Raw genomic sequence first — 18,608 nt, 5'->3', positions numbered from 1 at the left:
TGTGTTTCCTGCCTAGAGAAGTTTCTTTTGCATTTGTTGTAAAACTGGTTTGGTGGTGCTGAATTCTCTTAGCTTTTGCTTGTCTGTAAAGGTTTTAATTTCTCCATCAAATCTGAATGAGATCCTTGCTGGGTAGAGTAATCTTGGTTGTAGGTTTTTCTCCTTCATCACTTTAAGTATATCCTGCCACTCCCTTTTGGCTTGCAGAGTTTCTGCTGAAAGATCAGCTGTCAACCTTTTGGGGATTCCCTTATGTGTTATTTGTTGTTTTTCCCTTGCTGCTTTTAATATTTGTTCTTTGTATTTAATTTTTGATAGTTTGATTAATATGTGTCTTGACATGTTTCTCCTTGGATTTATCCTGTATGGGACTCTCTGTGCTTTGTGGACTTGATTAACTATTTCCTTTCCCATATTAGGGAAGTTTTCAACTATAATCTCTTCCAATATTTTCTCAGTCCATTTCTTTTTCTCTTCTTCTTCTGGGACCCCTATAATTCGAATGTTGTTGTGTTTAATGTTGTCCCAGAGGTCTCTGAGACTGTCCTCAATTCTTTTCATTCTTTTTTCTTTATTCTGCTCTGCAGTAGTTATTTCCAGTATTTTATCTTTCAGGTCACTTATCCGTTCTTCTGCCTCAGTTATTCTGCTATTGATCCCTTCTAGAGAAATTTAAATTTCATTTATTATATCGTTCATCACTGTTTGTTTGCTCTTTAGTTCTTCCAGGTCCTTGTTAAACGTTTCCTGTATTTTCTCCATTCTATTTTCAAGATTTTGGGTCATCTTTACTATGATTATTCTGAATTCTTTTTCAGGTAGACTGCCTATTTCCTCTTCATTTTTTAGGTCTGGTGGGTTTTGCCCAGCTCCTTCATCTCCTGTGTGTTTCTCTGTCTTCTCATTTTGCTTAACTTACTGTGTTTGAGGTCTCCTTTTTGCAGGCTGCATGTTTGTAGTTTCCGTTGCTTTTGGTGTCTGTCCCCAGTAGCTAAGGCTGGTTCAGTGGGTTGTGTAGGCTTCCTGGTGGAGGGGACTAGTGCCTGTGTTCTGGTGGATGAGGCTGGATCTTGTCTTTTTGGTGGGCAGGTCCACGTCTGGCGGTGTGTTTTGGGGTGTCTGTGGCCTTATTATGAATTTAGGCAGCCTCTCTGCTAATGGGAGGGGCTGTGTTCCTGTCTTGCTAGTTGTTTGGTATGTGGCATCCTGCACTGTAGCTTGCTGGTCGTTGAGTGAAGCTGGGTCTTGTTGTTGAGATGGAGATCTGTGGGAGATTATCGCCGTTTGATATTACGTGGAGCTGGGAGGTCTCTCGTGGACCGGTGTCGTGAACTTGGCTCTGCCACCTCAGTGGCACAGCCCTGACTCCTGGCTGGAGCACCAAGAGCCTTTCATCCACACAGCTCAGAATAAGAGGGAGAAAAAAAAGAGAGAAAGAAAGAAGAAGATAAAATAAAGTAAAATAAAGTTATTAAAATAAAAAAATGATTAAGAAAAAATAATTTTTTTAAGTAAAAAAACAAAAAACGGACAGACGGAACCCTAGGACAAATGGGTAAAAGCAAAGCTATACATACAAAATCATACACAGAAGCATACATATACACACAGAAAGAGAAAAAGGGAAAATATATATATATATCGTTGCTCCCAAAGTCCACCTCCTTAATTTGGGATGATTCGTTGTCTATTCAGGTATTCCACAGATGCAGGGTACATCAGGTTGATTGTGGAGATTTAATCCGTGCTCCCGAGGCTGCGGGGAGAAATTTCCCTTTCTCTTCTTTGTTCGCACAGCTCCTGGGGATCAGCTTTGGATGTGGACCCGCCTCTGCGTGTAGGTCGCCTGAGGGCGTCTGTTCCCCGCCCAGACAGGATGGGGTTAAAGGAGCCGCTGCTTCGGGGGCTCTGGCTCACCCAGGCGGGGGGAGGGAGCGGTACGGAGGAGGCGGGGCGAGCCTGCGGCGTCAGAGGCGTCGTGACGTTGCAGCAGCCTGAGGCGCGCAGTGCGTTCTCCCGGGGAAGTTGTCCCCGGATCACGGAACCCTGGCCGTGGCGGCTGCACGGGCTCCCGGGAGGGGCGGTGTGGAGAGTGACCTGTGCTCGCTCACAGGCTTCTTGGTGGCGGCAGCAGCAGCCTTAGCGTCTCCTGCCCGTCTCTGGGGTCCGCGCTGATGGCCGCGGCTCGCGCCTGTCTCTGGAGCTCGTTTAGGCGGCGCTCTGAATCCCCTCTCCTCGCGCACCAGGAAACAAAGAGGCAGGAAAAAGTCTCTCATCTCTTCGGCAGCTGCAGACTTTTTCCCGGACTCCCTCCCGGCCAGCTGTGGCGCACTAACCCCTTCAGGCTGTGTTCACGCCGCCAACCCCAGTCCTCTCCCTGCGATCTGACCGAAGCCCGAGCCTCAGCTCCCAGCCCCCGCCCGCCCCAGCAGGTGAGCAGACAAGCCTCTCGGGCTGCTGCGTGCTGCTCGGCACCGAGCCTCCGTGCGGGAATCTCTCCGCTTTGCCCTCCGCACCCCTGTGGCTGCGCTCTCCTCCGTGGCTCCGAAGCTTCCCCCCTCTGCCACCCGCAGTCTCTGCCCGGGAAGGGGCTCCTAGTGTGTGGAAATCTTTCCTCCTTCACGGCTCCCTCCCACTGGTGCAGGTGCCGTCCCTATTCTTTTGCCTCTGTTTTTTCTTTTTTCTTTTGCCCTACCCAGGTACGTGGGGAGTTTCTTGCCTTTTGGGAGGTCTGAGGTCTTCTGCCAGCGTTCAGTAGGTGTTCTGTAGGAGTTGTTCCACATGTAGATGTATTTCTGATGTATCTGTGGGGAGGAAGGTGATCTCCTCGTCTTACTCCTCCGCCATCTTGAAGCTCCTGTTGACCACATTTTCTTTATTTATTCATCTGTTGATGGACATTTGCATTGCTTCCACCTCTTGGCAGTTGCTTATAATGCTGCAGTGAATAGGAGTGTGTAAATGTATCTTCTATATCCTGCTTCCATTTCTTTTGAATAAATACCCAGAAGTGGGATTGCTGGGTCATATGGTAGTTATATTTTTAATTTTTTGAGGAACCTCCATACTGTTTTCCTCAGTGGCTGTACCATTAACATTCCCATCAGCAGTGCACACAGGTTTCAATGTCTTTGCCCACACCCGCTATTTTCTGTTGTTCTGTGTTGTTTTTTTTTAATAAATTTATTGATTTATTAATTTTTTGGCAGCATTGGGTCTTCGCTCCTGTGTGCGGCCTTTCTCTAGTTGTGGCGAGCGGGGGCTACTCTTCGTTGTGGTGTCCGGGCTTCTCATTGCGGTGGCTTCTCTTGTGGAGCACGGGCTCTACGCACGCAGGCTTCAGTAGTTGTGGCTCGCGGGCTCTAGAGCGCAGGCTCACTAGTTGTGGCTCACGGGCTTATTTGCTCCGCGCCATGTGGGATCTTCCCAGACCAGGGCTTGAACCCGTGTCCCCTGCATTGGCAGGCGGATTCTTAACCACTCTGCCACCAGAGAAGTCCTCACTGAAGAATCTTAATCTTAGTAAGTTTGTACCTTTCTCACTACCTGTTTCATGTGGACTTTGTGATAGTTACACATAAAACTACTCAGAGGAGTGATTTCCTCCAGCTGCTCACTTGTCACTCGGGATTGAATGAACCAAAACGTTGGCGGTAGAGATGGGGAATGTTATTTTAAAGACCAGAATCTGCTTCAAGGGAGCTTGGTACAAAGAGAAGAGGTATTTTTAGGTTTAAGGTACAGAAGATGTAGGTAGTTTTGTTTTTTTTTTTTAAATACTGCATGTCTCTGTAGCTTTTTTTGAAAAATTATTTATTTATTTATTCATTTTTGGCTGTGTCGGGTCTTTCTTTCTGTGCGAGAGCTTTCTCCAGTTGTGGCGAGCGGGAGCCACTCTTCATCGCGGTGCGCGGGCCTCTCACTATCGCGGCCTCTCTTGTTGCGGAGCAGAGGCTCCAGATGCGCCGGCTCAGTAGTTGTGGCTCACGGGCTTAGTTGCTCCGCGGCATGTGGGATCTTCCCGGACCAGGGCTCGAACCCGTGTGCCCTGCATTGGCAGGCGGATTCTCAACCACTGCGCCACCAGGGAAGCCCTGTAGGTAGTCTTGATTGAATAGGTTGTAAGGAGCGGAAGCAGTCACTGTCATCATCTTTCTTTTTGTTCTGGATCCTTCTGTGTCTGAGAACAGCGTGGCTCATCCTTGAATCTCTCCAAAGTGCCATGTGTTTCCATTTTAACTGCCTGAAACCTTCATGTCCAGCCATGTGCTCCATCTCATTGGTGCCCCATGAAAGACACAAGCTCTGGTCCAGGGGCGCCTATTGGCTGAACTGTTCTTGCTGTATGTTCCTGTATCAGGATGCTCTGGTTCTTCTGAGCCAAGTCTGAAAAGAGAATTTGTGGACCATATATATTTCAGCTCAAAACCTCCAAATGGAATCATTTTAATATGTGTTTTCTGGAGAAATATGTAAATTAATAATTGCTTCATACATTATTCAAGAAAAACTTGTTTTGTATCACAGATAGCTCTTGTAATCTTATATAAAGATATGCTAATGGATTTAATTAAACTAATTATACTGAAAAATGTAGCCTGAACTTTACCCTAAAATAGTGTCTATTAATCATCATCAGTAGTAATATTTTTAGCCAGAGAGACACTTACAACATTAAACCGATACTAGATGGAAAGTGCATTTTGTATTTTGTTTTACAGTTTGGATTAAGTTGGCATTTTCATGAGATGCATGACAATTAAATTTGCTTAGAGAAGAGTATAAAATTTATTTAATTTCTTTAACCTGAACTATTTCAGCAATTAGAAAACTTTTGGAATTTTCTGCCATTTCATAATTCTTTTATGCGTTTCATTTCTTTCTCTCTAGAACTTTGGTTTCAATGTGTTTTTTGTCCATTTGATTTAGTTCTGACCACATTTTCCTTCCTCAGAGTTGTGATACCATGAGTTCTTTTTGTTTTAACCTTTAAATCATACTTTATTATTGCCCTCTTCAGAGATGTTTCTCTCTTTTTTTTTAAATGAAGTATAATTAATTTACAATGTTGTGTTAGATTCAAGTGTACAGCAAAGTGATTCAGTTATACACATACAAACACATATATATATATTTTTAGATTCTTTTCCATTGTAGGTTATTACAAGATATTGAGTATAGTTCTGTGTGCTGTACAGTAGGTCCTTATTGTTTTTTGAAATTAATTAATTAATTTATTTATTATTTATTTTTGGCTGCATTGGGTCTTTGTTTTTGCGCACGGCTTTCTCTAGTTGCGGCAAGCGGGGGTTACTCTTCGTTGCGGTGCGTGGGCTTCTCATTGCGGTGGCTTCTCTTGTTGCGGAGCTCGGGCTCTAGGTGCGTGGGCTTCAGTAGTTGTGGCACACGGGCTCTAGAGCACAGGCTCAGTAGTTGTGGTGCACGGGCTTAGTTCCTCTGCGGCATGTGAGATCTTCCTGGACCAGGGCTCGAACCCGTGTTCCCTGCATTGGCAGGCAGATTCTTAACCACTGCGCCACCAGGGAAGCCCGGTCCTTATTGTTTACCTGTTTTATATATAGTAGTGTGTACCTGTTAACCACAAACTCGTAACTTATTCCCCCCCCCCAACCCGATCCCCTTTGGTAAATAACTATAAGTTTGTTTTCTATGTGAGTCTATTTCTGTTTTGTGAATAAGTTCTTTTGTATCATTTTTTAAGATTCTGCATGTAAGTGATATCATATGATATTTGCCTTTGTCTGACTTACTTCACTTAGTATGATAATCTCTAGGTCCATCCATGTTGCTGCAAATGGCATTATTTCATTCTTCCTTATGGCTGAGTAATATCCCATTGTATATATATATCACGCATCTTCTTTACACATTCATGTGACGATGGACACTGAGGTTGCTTCCATGTCTTGGCTGTTGTAAGTAGTGCTGCTGTGAACATTGGGTGCATGTATCTTTTTGAGTTATATTGTTTTCTGGATATATGCCCAGGAGTGGGATTGCAGGATCATATGGTAACTCTATGGATACCATGAGTTCTTGATTGCCTGGATGTTAAGCGATGAACCCAGTATTAAGAGGACCACTCAGCAACTTGCCTGTCTTTTAATATTAGTAGCAATAGCTTTACCACTGGCCCCTGATTTTGTTTCTTGTATCTTTCTGTGAATTGCTGCCTTTCAATCAGTGCTCAATGGCAGGGAGCCCTATTGTTTATGGTGGTAGTTTCAGTTGTACCTGAATCCTTCACGTGCCTGAGTGTGTGGGGCACTGAAGTGCGTGTGCTCAGCATGTCAGTGGGTCATTGCACACGTATTTGAGGCCCAAAGGCCTTTAGAGTTGGACCCGTCCGTCCTCATGGGGACAGATGAAAGCTTTTCCAAGTTCAAAGAGAAGTGCCAGCCTGGACTTAAGTTGCCATTTTGTTAATTTAGGTAAATTTAAAGTCAACTGTGAAAGAATAACTTTCTTAAAAAGCAAACACTGATTTGATAAGTTCAATTATGACTTAAAACACAGGATACGGGTAAACAAAGCTCAAACATTGAATTCATTTACATTCTTCTGTTGTGCTGGTCTCTGTTCCCGGCTAGGCCCTGTCAGGTGGGTGTGTTCACACAGGTTATGTGGCCCCCGGCTCACAGCCCCGGGAGGGGTGGGCTAGGAGGTCCCACTCCAAGCTGAGCCCTGCCTCTCGGGCACATCCCACCGGCCTCACCTCCTCCCCACCCCACTCGCCCAGTGAACTGATGCGTGCCCCTCCCACTGCCTGCAGGGACCCTAGCCAAGGCCTGGGAGGCACGCTGGTGTCTGCTGACATGCCATGCGGGCGTCCGGGCCTCTCCCCTGCCATTCGAAAGAGGCTGGCATGTTCCGAGCAAGATTTTGTGTAAATAAATAACGGGTTTGCAAAAAGTAATAGAAAACAACCACAGAAAAAGAGACGTCTCCAATGCCCTCCATTTTTGTTACCCGACTGTCTCTGAGATTTGGCGAATGATTCTACTCATTACTTACCACTTTAATCAGGACTTTATAAATGGAAGTTTTCACTGAATGGAGAGTTTTGCACGTTGAAGAAGGTGTGTGTGTTCACATCTGCACACATCCCCACACTCTCCCGCCGCCACAACGAGTGGTGAGCACCGTCCGTGAGCACCAGTGATGAGCTGGGGGGGTCCCGTCACCTCCTCGTCGCCCTTCCGTTCTCCCGACTGCCGCTGGAGGCCGCCCCGTTCACCGCTACTAACCTCCATCCTTTCGCACTGAGGGGCACCCAGAGGAAAGGCTCCCTTCCTGAGTTCACATAGTAGGTGGCGGAGGCGACAGCCTGGCCCGGAGCCCGGGTCCTTGTCCGGGGGTGGGGCACCCGCTCCTGGGCCTCATGCCGTCTACCCTCTCTCGTCCGCGTTCGGGCCTTCTGTTTCTGGAGGCGTCTTCTGCAGATGAGATTCGACCCAGCGCCGTCCATCACCGAGCAGGAGCCCTGCCTTGCCTGCCCCGCGCTGCACATCTTGAGAAGCCCTCGAAGCAGTAGCCCCTGCCCTCGAGAGAGACCTGAATTCCGTGAAGCAGCCTGACTCCACTGAGGAGACGGGAGCCTTTTCCTGCAAGCGCGAGCGGAAACCGGAACACTCAAGTCTCTCATCAAATAGCCAGTGTTAGAAATGGCAAAGCTGGCTGCGCCCTTCACGAGAGTGGGGGCTGGCGTGTGCTTTTTCGGGAGGCTTGGGCTGCCCTGGGGGGGCCGCAGGGTTCCCTCGGCCTCTTCTGGCTGCTTGTCATCCTGGAGGGGATACAGTTGGGTCTCTCAGCTAACGAGGCCCATCTCTGTGGGTGCAAAGCAAAGAGGTGGACAGTCTCTTGAGGTTAAAGAGGTGGTGGTTTTGGGCAAAGCTCTGTTGGTCAGGGAGTCACGGAGGCTCTACTGTGTCTAGGGTCCTTGGCCGGGCCACAGCCGTGAGACCCTGGTCTGGGGGCTACAGACTCACGGCCCATCGCGGTAATATTCCTGGATGGCTGACCCGGAATCCGTGTGTCTTGAGGAAAACGATGGCTAAGCTAAGGGCTGAGGAGTCACGAGGTTCACTCTGCGTGTTTAGGAGCAGGGGCAGGAGTGGGGGAACAGTGACCCAGGAAGCGGGAACAGCATGGGCACAGCCGCAGAGCTGGCAGAGGGGTCCGGAGCGCGGGGGAGACGGGAAGAGGCTCCACATTGCTGGAAAGGGTCCTGCAGGTGGAGGTGGAGACCACTGACTGGGACACGGGGGGGTGGGGCCCGGGCCTCTGAGGATGCTGGGTGCTCAGGCCTGGATCCCAGGAGCAGGGCGTTGCCACCCAAGTATCTCAGTTAGATCTGCATCTTAGGAAAGCTGCTCTGGCTGCGCGTGGGACATGACCTTGAGGAGGTCAGAGCAGAGGCGGGAGGTCCCTTAGGAGGCCGTGCCTTCCTGCCAGAGGGAGACACAAGTGGCCTGGGCCAGGTGGTGGACACTGTAGGAATGGAGAAGGCGGAAGAGGCAGGGGGTGTGGAATAGTGAGGATCCACCGGGCTCTGTGATTGGTCAGAAGTGGGCTGTGCCCAAGACGGAGCATCCTGAGCGTGTGACCTGGGGGCTCCCGGGCGCAGCGCCCTGAGCCTGGAGCACCGGGGCGTAGGGTGGGGCCTCCTCTAAGGCAGGGGGAGTTGGCAGCATCTGTGGGGCAGCCACGAGCCCAGTGGCCGCCGGGTGTGTGAGTGTGAAGCTCAGGAGAGAGGTGACCTGGGGGACAGGCATTAGGCGTCCGAAGCTGGCCGAAGGGGTGTGGAGAGGGAGGAGAAAAGTCTAGAACAGGACTGCAAGGACACCCACCTTTACGGGAGGGGCAGGGGACAGAGGAAGGCGGTCGCCCTGGCAGTGAGGGCTGTGGATGCCCCGGGAGATGAGGGGTCACAGCAGTGTCTTGGGAAGGTCACCTAAGGGAAGACCTGGAGTCGCTGTGGCCTTGGCAGGAGTGGAGGCTTGATGGCTGCAGAGGGCGGGGAGGGAGGTCGGGGGAGTGCGCTGGTCGTGGACCGCGGGGTGAGTGCACAGCTTGGGAGCTGTCTGTCCGGGGTGGGCGGCGGGGAGCCTGGGGCTCTGGGTGGTTTCAAGGGGAGAGGCTGGCGTGGGCTGGAGTGTGGAGGGAAGGGGGCAGCTGGGGTGAGAACCGGGCCGCCTGGAGAGGGCAGGGACGGGAAATGCAGGAGGTGCTTGATCAGACGGCGGGGCAGGGGCCGTGCCCAGCGGGCAGGATCCCCCCCAGTGGAGGCAGGTGCTCCCTCCCTCTGCCTGGAGGGACAGGCAGAGGCCGGGTGTCCTCCGGGAGGCTTGTTTTGGCTTGAGTGGTGGGCAGAACTGCCCGGCCTGTTCGCCTGATGGTTTTGGTTTTCCCTGAAGCAGGAGGTGAGCTGAGCGAAAATCCCAGGGTGGGATCCTGGGCTGGAGGAGAGCGAAGAGAGGCTGAGATGGTCACTGGGGGAAGGCGGAGGGTGGAAAGGAGCCCACGACCGCCGGAGAACGGAGAGAACAGAGCTGGAAATGGGGTGCGGGGGCACCCCCTCGCCTTCACTTCATTCCGTCTGTCTGTCCTTGTTATGTTGTCCAGGACTGACGTGGGCTCGTGGCTGCTGTCTGTTCTCTGTGACCCTCATGAACTGTAAAACGTGACGACCCCAGGATCTGGGTCAGTGAGGCAGTGTTCCCTGTTAACCAGCATTTGGGGATCTCCGCGGGTACAGCCCTCCCTCTGTGGGTGTCGCCTGACCTCGGGTCGGGGAGCCCTCGGGAGCCGGTTAACGCAGCGCCCGGCGGCCCCCGGGCAGCGAGCAGGGGCTGGGCCACGAAGGCCTGTCTTGTTTGCCGCTGTTTGTCCTTGTAAGATGGTGTTTATCACGCCGCTTCAGGCAGATGCTGCTTCGTGGGGTACAGGATAAAACGCATTATGCTGACGCATCCTCGCCCGCGGGACCCTCACAAACTAGACAAGACACTTTCCGGCCCGAGCAGTCAGCTGTGCAAACGCTTATTATTAAACGTCACAATAAAGAGTTTTTAGTTTTTCAAAGCAACTCCAAGGTATTTGAAGCAGAACTTTGGATACCAGAATGAAATTGTTTCTATTTAAGGTTCTTTTCAAAAGTTGCATCTCAAAGCAGAGAGTTGGAATTCCTTGATCAGGCCGGCATGGAAGGTCAGGGTTAACACCTGGGGAAAAACACCCCTAACTCTGTAGTGCAGGTTTAGAGGTAAACTTTGCTTACCTGTCCTTGATCATCCTGACTGTGGAGCGCTAAGGCTTGAGGGGCTTGGAGGTGGACTGGCTCCAAATCCTGGCAAACAACTTCACTTCACTTGTGCCTTTACTTGATTTGCAATTATTTTCTCCCCGTGTGTGGCTCGTCGTCCTTTGTTGTCTCAGCAGAAGTTCTTTTGAAGAGCAGAAATTCTTCATTTTGATGATGTATAATTGATCAAATTTTTTTCTTTTACAGATTATGCTTTTGGTATCATATGAAAGAAATCTTTGCTTAGCCCAAAGTCACAAGTATCTTCTTTTAGACGTTTTATAGTTTTAAGAATATAAGATCTATGATCCATTTAAAGTGAATTTTCATATAGGGTGTGAGGTATGGAAGGAATTTTATTTGGTGCTGGAGGAGGGGGCGCCTTTGTCCCTTGTTGCAAATCAATTGACCCTATATATTCAGGGTAATCCGTGTGAGGTGGGTTTCTGCCTACTTGCTTTTGGAAAACAATGCTAACAGATGTTTAGGTAATAGGTGTGGCATTTTCCAGTGTTCAAAGTGTTATCCAGTTCTCTTGTCAATTAGATTTTGAGCTTTATTACAGCCCCTGGAGGTATTTGACATGAGTATTATTTCCTCCATTTCATTCAGGAAGGGGGAGCCCCCCCCCCCCCGCCCCGGTAGAAGGAGTCACTTAGAGTCAGAGACAGAGGGGGGCGTCCCAGCCAGGGTCAGAACATTTAAAATCCATGACCTTTTCCCAATCGCATATAGATGAGGGTGGGCTGAGGCTCTGGCTTCCCACCAAACTGAATTTTAATTCTAACTCAGTTCAGTACTAGCTGTGTGATCAGGGGCAAAGTAATTAACATCTCCATTGTCAGTTTCCTTGCCTTCCTGCACAGCTAACTCCCTGTAGGAGGTCTGTTGGAATTAAAGATAAAATATACAAGGGTCTAGCACAGCGCAGAGCATGTATTAGGATCTATCATTATTACCATCACTCTATTTTCTGAAAGTGTGGGTTTTCTAGAAGATACAGAATGTGAAAATAGGTGATAAAGTTACTAAAGAAGAAAGTGATTCCAAGTTCAGGGACCTAGATATACAGGCAGTCATTTTTGGAATGGAACAAAGGCAGTCATTCTAATTGTTGAATGTGGTAGCGCTACAGTGAGTTTGTTGGTGGAGGATTCTTCTGGGGGCACAGGTCTTCATTCGCTAGGATTTCCTTAGGATAAAGGGGAAAATCACATAAAAGCTTAGCACAGTATAGGCATTCGTGAGCAAGCATTGAATGTTGGCTTCTCCTAATATCACTTTTATTACGTCAGGATATCCATGTAACACATCTCCACTGTTTGTGGATCAGAGGCTTTATTTTTTTCCCCTCTATTTTTGTTGTGTTTAACCATCAGCTTCTCATCTGGAAAGTGATCTTTGTCTTCTTGGTATGTGTGTGGTTTTTCAAAGTAATTACAACTTCGTATTAACATTTGCCAACTGCCTTAGGCTCAACACTCTTCTTTGTTCTTGGTTTGCAGGGTGCAGCGCTGAAATACTTGCCAACCATTGTCAACGATGTGAAATTGGTATTTGATCCCAAAGAGCTCAGGTAAGGAAGCACCCAAGGCGAAGCCTTCCCGTGTGCCACGCTTGGCCTTCTTTTGAGGGCGTTAGTTCACGGGATGCTTGGGTTGTCTCATGTCCACATAGTTCAATGCCCTGGATCTTTCTGGAACATGTTCTAGTGATGGTGTCTGTGACACTTTGCTCATTATGTCTTTATGTGGAAAAGGTGTCATCTATCAACAGTCACAATATTTTCTTTAGAAGATTCTTTATAGCCTCATGCATACATAATATAAATTGGGCATTTTGCATCCTTTAGAGTTTAAAATTCAATAAGTGGTTCTTGGGTTTGGGTTTGGGTTTCAGCATCTAAACGTTTTGACTCGGGAGCTTTAATATTGGTGTCTCACCTCCTCCCCCTCATTACCATACAGCTTCTCTCTGGGGGCTCCTGCCCAAGGGCTGTGAACCTCAGACAGAGGAGCCACAAGTTGTCAGCTCAGGTTATAGTAAAACGAAAACCAAACAAAACAAAACTCTGGGCAAGCTGGACACTGGCTTTCAGATGGCGAGTCAGGCTGGGGACCGAATCCTTCCTTTCACCTTCCGATTTTGCCACCGTCACCATCCAAGCTCAGTCTCAGTTGTTTACTGTGCAGATGTCACTGCATTTGGAAAAGAGGTGTGTTGAGCAAGTGGGTGCACGGCCTCTGGGACCCCAGACATCCACAGCACAGCCCTCGTCTGCCCCTTGTTTGGGTTTTGATTTAACATTTGACACAATAAACTTACCTGCAGGTGATGGCACCACTTGACCAGCCAGAAAAGTCCACCTAAATGTTAGTAAAGGGCCATCTGTCCCTCGGGTGGTTAAACGGAATGAAAAACGGTCACCCTTCCGTACGTTATGTCCACCATAGGTCAGTCATGCCCTGGAAGTGAAGGGTGAGGGGCTTTTGGGAAGCTGCTCTCCCCACGAATCATCACGTGTCTGATGTGCCTGAGGATTTAGTGTCCTGCATGGACACATTTATTTTTGCTCCCAGGCACTGACAATACTGGTTATAGTTTAGCAGGTGCTAAATGAGAAAAGGAGGCACAGATGGGCCCATGGGCAACAGGTCTGCCCTCCTGGGTCTCTCTGTGCTCTGTCCCTGCAGCCCGGCTCTCAGACAGTGGTCCAGACAAGGGCAGTATCAGCAGCCCCTGGGAATTTGCTGAATCTTGGGTTCCTTCCCAGACCTTCTGAATTAGACATTGGGGGCGGGGCTCAGCTATTTGGTTTTAATGATGCCTCCATACACTCTCAATGAATGCTCCTGTTTGAGGACCTCAGGTCTGGAGAAGCAGAGGACGAGGGGGGAGCTGCAGCTGGGTGGGCCATGGCCATACTCTGGGCCTGTAGTCCTGGGGCACGGGGACCAGGCCTTTGCTCACTAGAGGGGTGACGTCCATGTTGACGACGGGTGCTTGTGCCTTGTGCTTGGACATCCAAGGAAGACTCCCTTCCCCAGGACCGGCCCCATCTGCTTTTGGGCCCTTGACTCTTTCTGCATGCGTGGGTTCCTCTTCAACACCTTACCTACTGATTTTTTTAAAAATGACATTGAAAATCATGGATGTATTTTTCCCTGTTTAGAAAATTGAGTCATGTTTTGATGGAACAGAAGAGATCACAGAGGAGAATAACTCAAAGTTAATTCCACGAGGATCTGGATCTTTCTAGTTATCTTTTGTGTGCAAGCATGTGTGCACACACACTAACACACACGTACATACACCCCTAAAAGAATTCAGCATTACATTTTTTATTTTACAGTCGACTCCTGTGCTGAAGACATCTTGTTTTCCCACATCAGGAAGGAGACTTCTACACCATCACCATAATCTACTGTTAGAACAGTTTTGTCACCCCAGTAAGATCCCTCGTGCCCAGTAAGAGTCATTGCACACTCCCACCCCAGCTCTAGGCAACTACTAACCTACTTACTGTGTGCATAGATTTACCTTTTCTGGGCATCGCTTATAAATGGAATCGTATAATATACGTGACCTTTTGTGACTAGCTTCTTTCACTTAGCATAATGTTTTCAAGGTCTATTAATGTCAGGATTTCATTCCCTTTTATGGGTGAATTGTGTGGATCTACTACATTATGTTTATCCATTCATCAGTTGATGGCCATCTGGGTCTTTCCACTTTTCAAGTGTTATGAATAACGTGGCTATGATTCATATACAGGGTCTTGTGTGGATAAATATTTTCATTTCTTTTGGGTATAACCCTCGAAGTGGAAATGCCGGGTCGTACGGTAACTATGTTTAACATTTTCAGGAACTGCCGAACAGTATTCCAAAGTGGCTGCCCCATCTTGCCTTCCCCCCAGCATGGTATGAGGGTACCAGTTTCTTCACGTCCTGGTCACCACTTGTTACTGGCTGTCTTTTGGATTATAGCCATTTTAGTGGGTGTGAAGTGAAAAATAACATTTTAAAGCATCATTCTTTTGGAAGAGATTTTGGCCCATATTGTATAATGGGCCTATTCCAACATTCTGGTGGCATCTAATGACCATTCACTGAACTCGTGTCTCGTTACTGTCTTGTATCCCACTGGGTCGTTTTGCAGTATATCCAGCATCTCTTTTCACTTGTGTTTTTCCTTTTATAGCAAAATGTTTACTGATTTCATCCTAAATGTTCCCGTGGGTTTGCTGACCATTCAGAAGCTATATTGCTTGATTGAAATAATTCACAGTGACCTCTTCACACAGCATGGTGAGTGAAACCCTGAGAATCGTTAAATTGTCACATTCGTCATTGTCTGTAGACCTCGCCCCGTCTGAATTCTCTCTTCTTTGTCAAAAGGAGTGGGGAGGTTGCAGCCAGTTAAAACAGCTCCATTACAAGACAGGAAGATTTAGCCCTTACCAGAGAATGGTAATTGGCATATACCGTAGGTAACAGATCATTGAAAAATGAAGGCACAAACCTTGTAGTTTGGAATTTAGGTATACACCAGAGCCCTAGGATAATCAGCATACATTGTAGCCTTTACGATGTGTGATTATCTATCCTGGGGAGGCAATCACTGGCTTCCATTGAGATGATTGCAACAAAAAATTTCAAATTTTCTTTAAATGTAGAAGTCATGGTTATGTCTTAGCCTGAACTTTGCATTCTGTGACAGGCTTTCTTCAAACCCTGCTCAAAGGAAAAAGAATTTTAATGATTCCTCAATTCATTTATCCCAAGGAACACCTCACGTTTCCACACATTATGTCCCTACCCTTTTTATTAATCACTTTCTTTCTGTTTGGACAGATTGAATTAATATTTTACACTTGTCAAGAAGTTTTATTGAAAGCTTAAGACCTTTGCATAATTCCACAACCTTCCTCATTTATTGGAGACAAATGTGAAGACTGTTGAGTGACATTCTGATGGAGAGGCATACATTTATTCTATTCCATTGGTGTCCAGACGTTTGGCTGTTCCGTTCATTTTCTTTTGTCCTCACGTGTGGTGTTTCAGGGATGGAGCAGCTCAGGCCTGAGATGTCCCTGTTGAGAACTCAGTGTGTGTCTGGTTTAGTCCTTTGTACCATCTAGACTACTGGACCCTATGTTTTTAATCTTATTTCTTGATTTAACTTTATACAATTCACTGGAGTCTGCACTTATAGCTAAGGCTTATGTCAAGAGGAAATGCTAAGACTTCATTTGGGTAGGAGTGTTCTTCTGGAGAAAACACATCACACCAAGAAGTGAGTAGCTTTCTGCAGCCCTTCCAAACAGACATCTCTTTCTATTTTTCACTTGCATAAAAGAAAGTCAACTGTGTCGCCGTTATTTGGGACTCAAAGCCCATGAATCTCCTTAAGCCAGTAATCCCAACCGTCAGTATTTCAGGCTCTTCTTGGAAGGCTGGATATTGAATTGCTTAGTCTTCAGGTGTCTTCTAAAGCTTGGGACTTTGTGAGACTCCAGGGAGGCATGGAGGCGATACGTGGAGATGCTACTTCGTTGTTTCTTTCCATATTGACTAAACTTTATACCACAGCAGGTGAAATCCCCTGCAAGTTTTATATCTGGGTCTTATTAGGTAGCTTACTAATATCTCTCCTTCCAACCATCCAACCCCAAGACATGCAAGAACACACACCACCACGACCACCACCATCACCATCACCATTGCTGCCACTGCCAGTGCCTTCACTGGGCTAACAATTATCAAAAAAATAACAGTTATCACGGATTGACTGTGCTTGGCTTTTATTGAGTGTTGATACAGGGACGACCTTCTTGAGGACATCTTACATACCTTTCAAAATTTCTATTGCAAAACTTTTTTCCACGTCCTTTGAATAAGGACCTAAGGCATAAATGGTTCAACTAAAAATATTTAAAATAGATCTTCTTTTAAGAGTATATTTCAAGGAAATGTTTTCTTCTATGGACACTCTATTTCTTTAGCTAGTAGATAGCTTGAAGGCAAACTTAGTATTGATTTTTGCGAATTGTATCAGCCGTTGTATTTGGCAGTTGCGGTTCTCTTTTCTGTGCTCCATTTCTGTTTTCACTTCTGTTCTGTAAGTCTTTTATCATAGACTGCTTTACGTCTCGTTTTGGAAATAATGCAGCATGCAAATAAATATTTAGCTTTGTTTGACAGGGAGTTGTCAGGATGTGTAACATTTTGGAATTATTAACTTAGTATCTTTCTAGATATTGCAAAGGTAGGAATTTAATCTTAAGAGTCAATTGCACCCAACGTAGTAAATGAGATTGTAGGAAATACATGAATCCAGAATTATCACGGGCAAAATGAGCCAACATTAGCCTGAAGCTTCATGTCTTACCAGCAGTTCTAGAATCGTCCAATCAGTCGACATTGTCTAAGCCATAACCTTCAGTGCAAATGTACTTCCAGACGCTCACTGGCCGCCTGGAAGCATTTCAGAATGCATTGTCCAATGTGAAAATGGCCCTGCTTACAGGCTTTGAGTTTTAAGAATCTTTCTGGGTAAAGACAGCAAGGACAGCCCTGATTTTTCTCATCCTTAGGCTCCCTGCTGCCTCACAGTTACCAAGAGCCGTCTTACCTCCTTGTCAGGAAAGATTTATCACTGGAAATCATCCGGTTGGTCTGTTCTTACGAAGATGTCATTACTTGTGCAAAATATTCTGTGCCACATTTGGTATAAATATTTAAAGCCAAGCCATTTTCTGGTGAGATATGATGGCTGTGATTTTCTTGCCTTGTTCCATTTCTTGTTAATTTGTAAAAAAAAATGTAGTTGTTTGTGTCCCCTTTCCTGATCCAAGTGGAATCAGTCCAACTAGCTCCCTTCGTGTCTGGATTTTTGGAATGTGTCATAACTAGGTTTAGCTGCACAAGCTACTGAATGTGCTAGACCTTCGTCAGTGTTCTCTGGGGGATGTGGTCAGAGTGCATCCCTGTCTGGCTCCTTCGGTTCCTCTGTTGGGCTCCAGGGCACGTCTTTGCTCATCAGCATGTGTGTTGCTTCACTCATAGAAGAGACTCACTTTGTTGCTTTGCTCTAAAATGTTTCTTTCCATCTCCCTCCAATATCAAAGCTATTGCATCGTTTTGAGAGTCTTACTTTGATGGAAGCGGGGAGCTGATCTGGGTGCAGTGAGGCTGGCAGTGAATTCTGAAACTGCCATTGCCCCTCGGCAGGAAAGCCTTGCCTTGCCAGGTTTGGGTGCCAGCAGGCCAAGGCTTCCAGTGCCCTGGTTGGCTCAGCCCGGCTCCCCTTCTGTCCTCTTTAAGGACCAGAAGACTGAGGGCGCATCCTGCTGAGTTTGTTAGGCTACAACAGGAGATGTGTCTTTTGGCAAATCGGGTTGTGTTTGGCCCCAGCTGGTGTGGACACCACGGCTGCTGTCACTGCCATCTGTTCCCAGCCGTACCAGCTGTAAGGCTCCTTCTGAATCAGGACCTTGCAACTCCCGCTGCCTCTGCAACCTCCACCCTGGCCCGAAGGAAATGAGAGTTCTTCACAGAGCCATCCTTCCCGCTACTCATTTCCACTTGCCATCCTAAGAAGTCACGCCTCCTTGGCAGAACCTGGAACATAGCTGTAGTTGCAAGGGTGGCTGTGGATTTGAGTTTTGGCTTCTGTATTGGGGAAAGAGAGCTCATAATGTAGAAATCTCCCCCGAATTTAAGAAGCCTGTTCAGAAGATGTGTGTGGACCTGGCCGTCCCGCGTGTCTGCCACAGTAGATTACTGACCATGCCAGGGCTCCAGCCCCTCCGCAGGTTGCCAGCGACTCGGAGTGCATGGTGGGGTGCCAGTCACATTAGCCTTTTCTCTGAGCACATGTCTCTCTTCCTTTGCTTTGCTTAAAAAATAAAATGAATGACTGGTTTGCATCATTTCTCCTGTAAATGATTTTACTTCCTCATTAATAAAGAACTATGCATGTCTGAAACCCTTGCTGGGATGAGGGCAGGCAGCTCACGAGAGGATTGCGAGTGTGTGTGATCACATTGCCTGGGTTCAAATCCTGCCTCTATTACCTGCTAACTCAGTGACCTCGGGTAAGTTACCCTCCAGGCTTCAATTTCTCCAGCTGCCCTTTTCTTCTTGCCTCCGTTACATATCTTGAAGATTAATACATGTGTGGTACTGAGATTTACACTCAGCATTTCATGAACATTCAAGAAATGTTAGCCATGTCTTTTCATTTTTGTTGAGGATTCATTAGAAAAATGGCAGGTGAG

General features: G+C 47.2%; 1 protein-coding gene across 2 annotated transcripts in view; it reads left to right on the top strand.

The window, feature by feature from the left end:
• Window positions 1-18,608, top strand: part of DOCK1 (dedicator of cytokinesis 1) — a 530,116-nt gene that overhangs the window by 167,346 nt on the left and 344,162 nt on the right. For both annotated transcript variants that reach the window (XM_036828289.1, XM_036828290.1), the window contains exons 24-25: window positions 11,830-11,900; window positions 14,528-14,634. In XM_036828289.1, coding sequence (XP_036684184.1) covers window positions 11,830-11,900; window positions 14,528-14,634 — 178 coding nt within the window. The remainder of the gene's footprint in view (window positions 1-11,829; window positions 11,901-14,527; window positions 14,635-18,608) is intronic.

This window comes from Balaenoptera musculus, chromosome 16, assembly GCF_009873245.2.
Source record: "Balaenoptera musculus isolate JJ_BM4_2016_0621 chromosome 16, mBalMus1.pri.v3, whole genome shotgun sequence".
NCBI classification, from domain to species: domain Eukaryota; kingdom Metazoa; phylum Chordata; class Mammalia; order Artiodactyla; family Balaenopteridae; genus Balaenoptera; species Balaenoptera musculus.
Note: the sequence above shows the minus strand (reverse complement) of the source record. Positions and strands in the feature narration are given on the sequence as shown.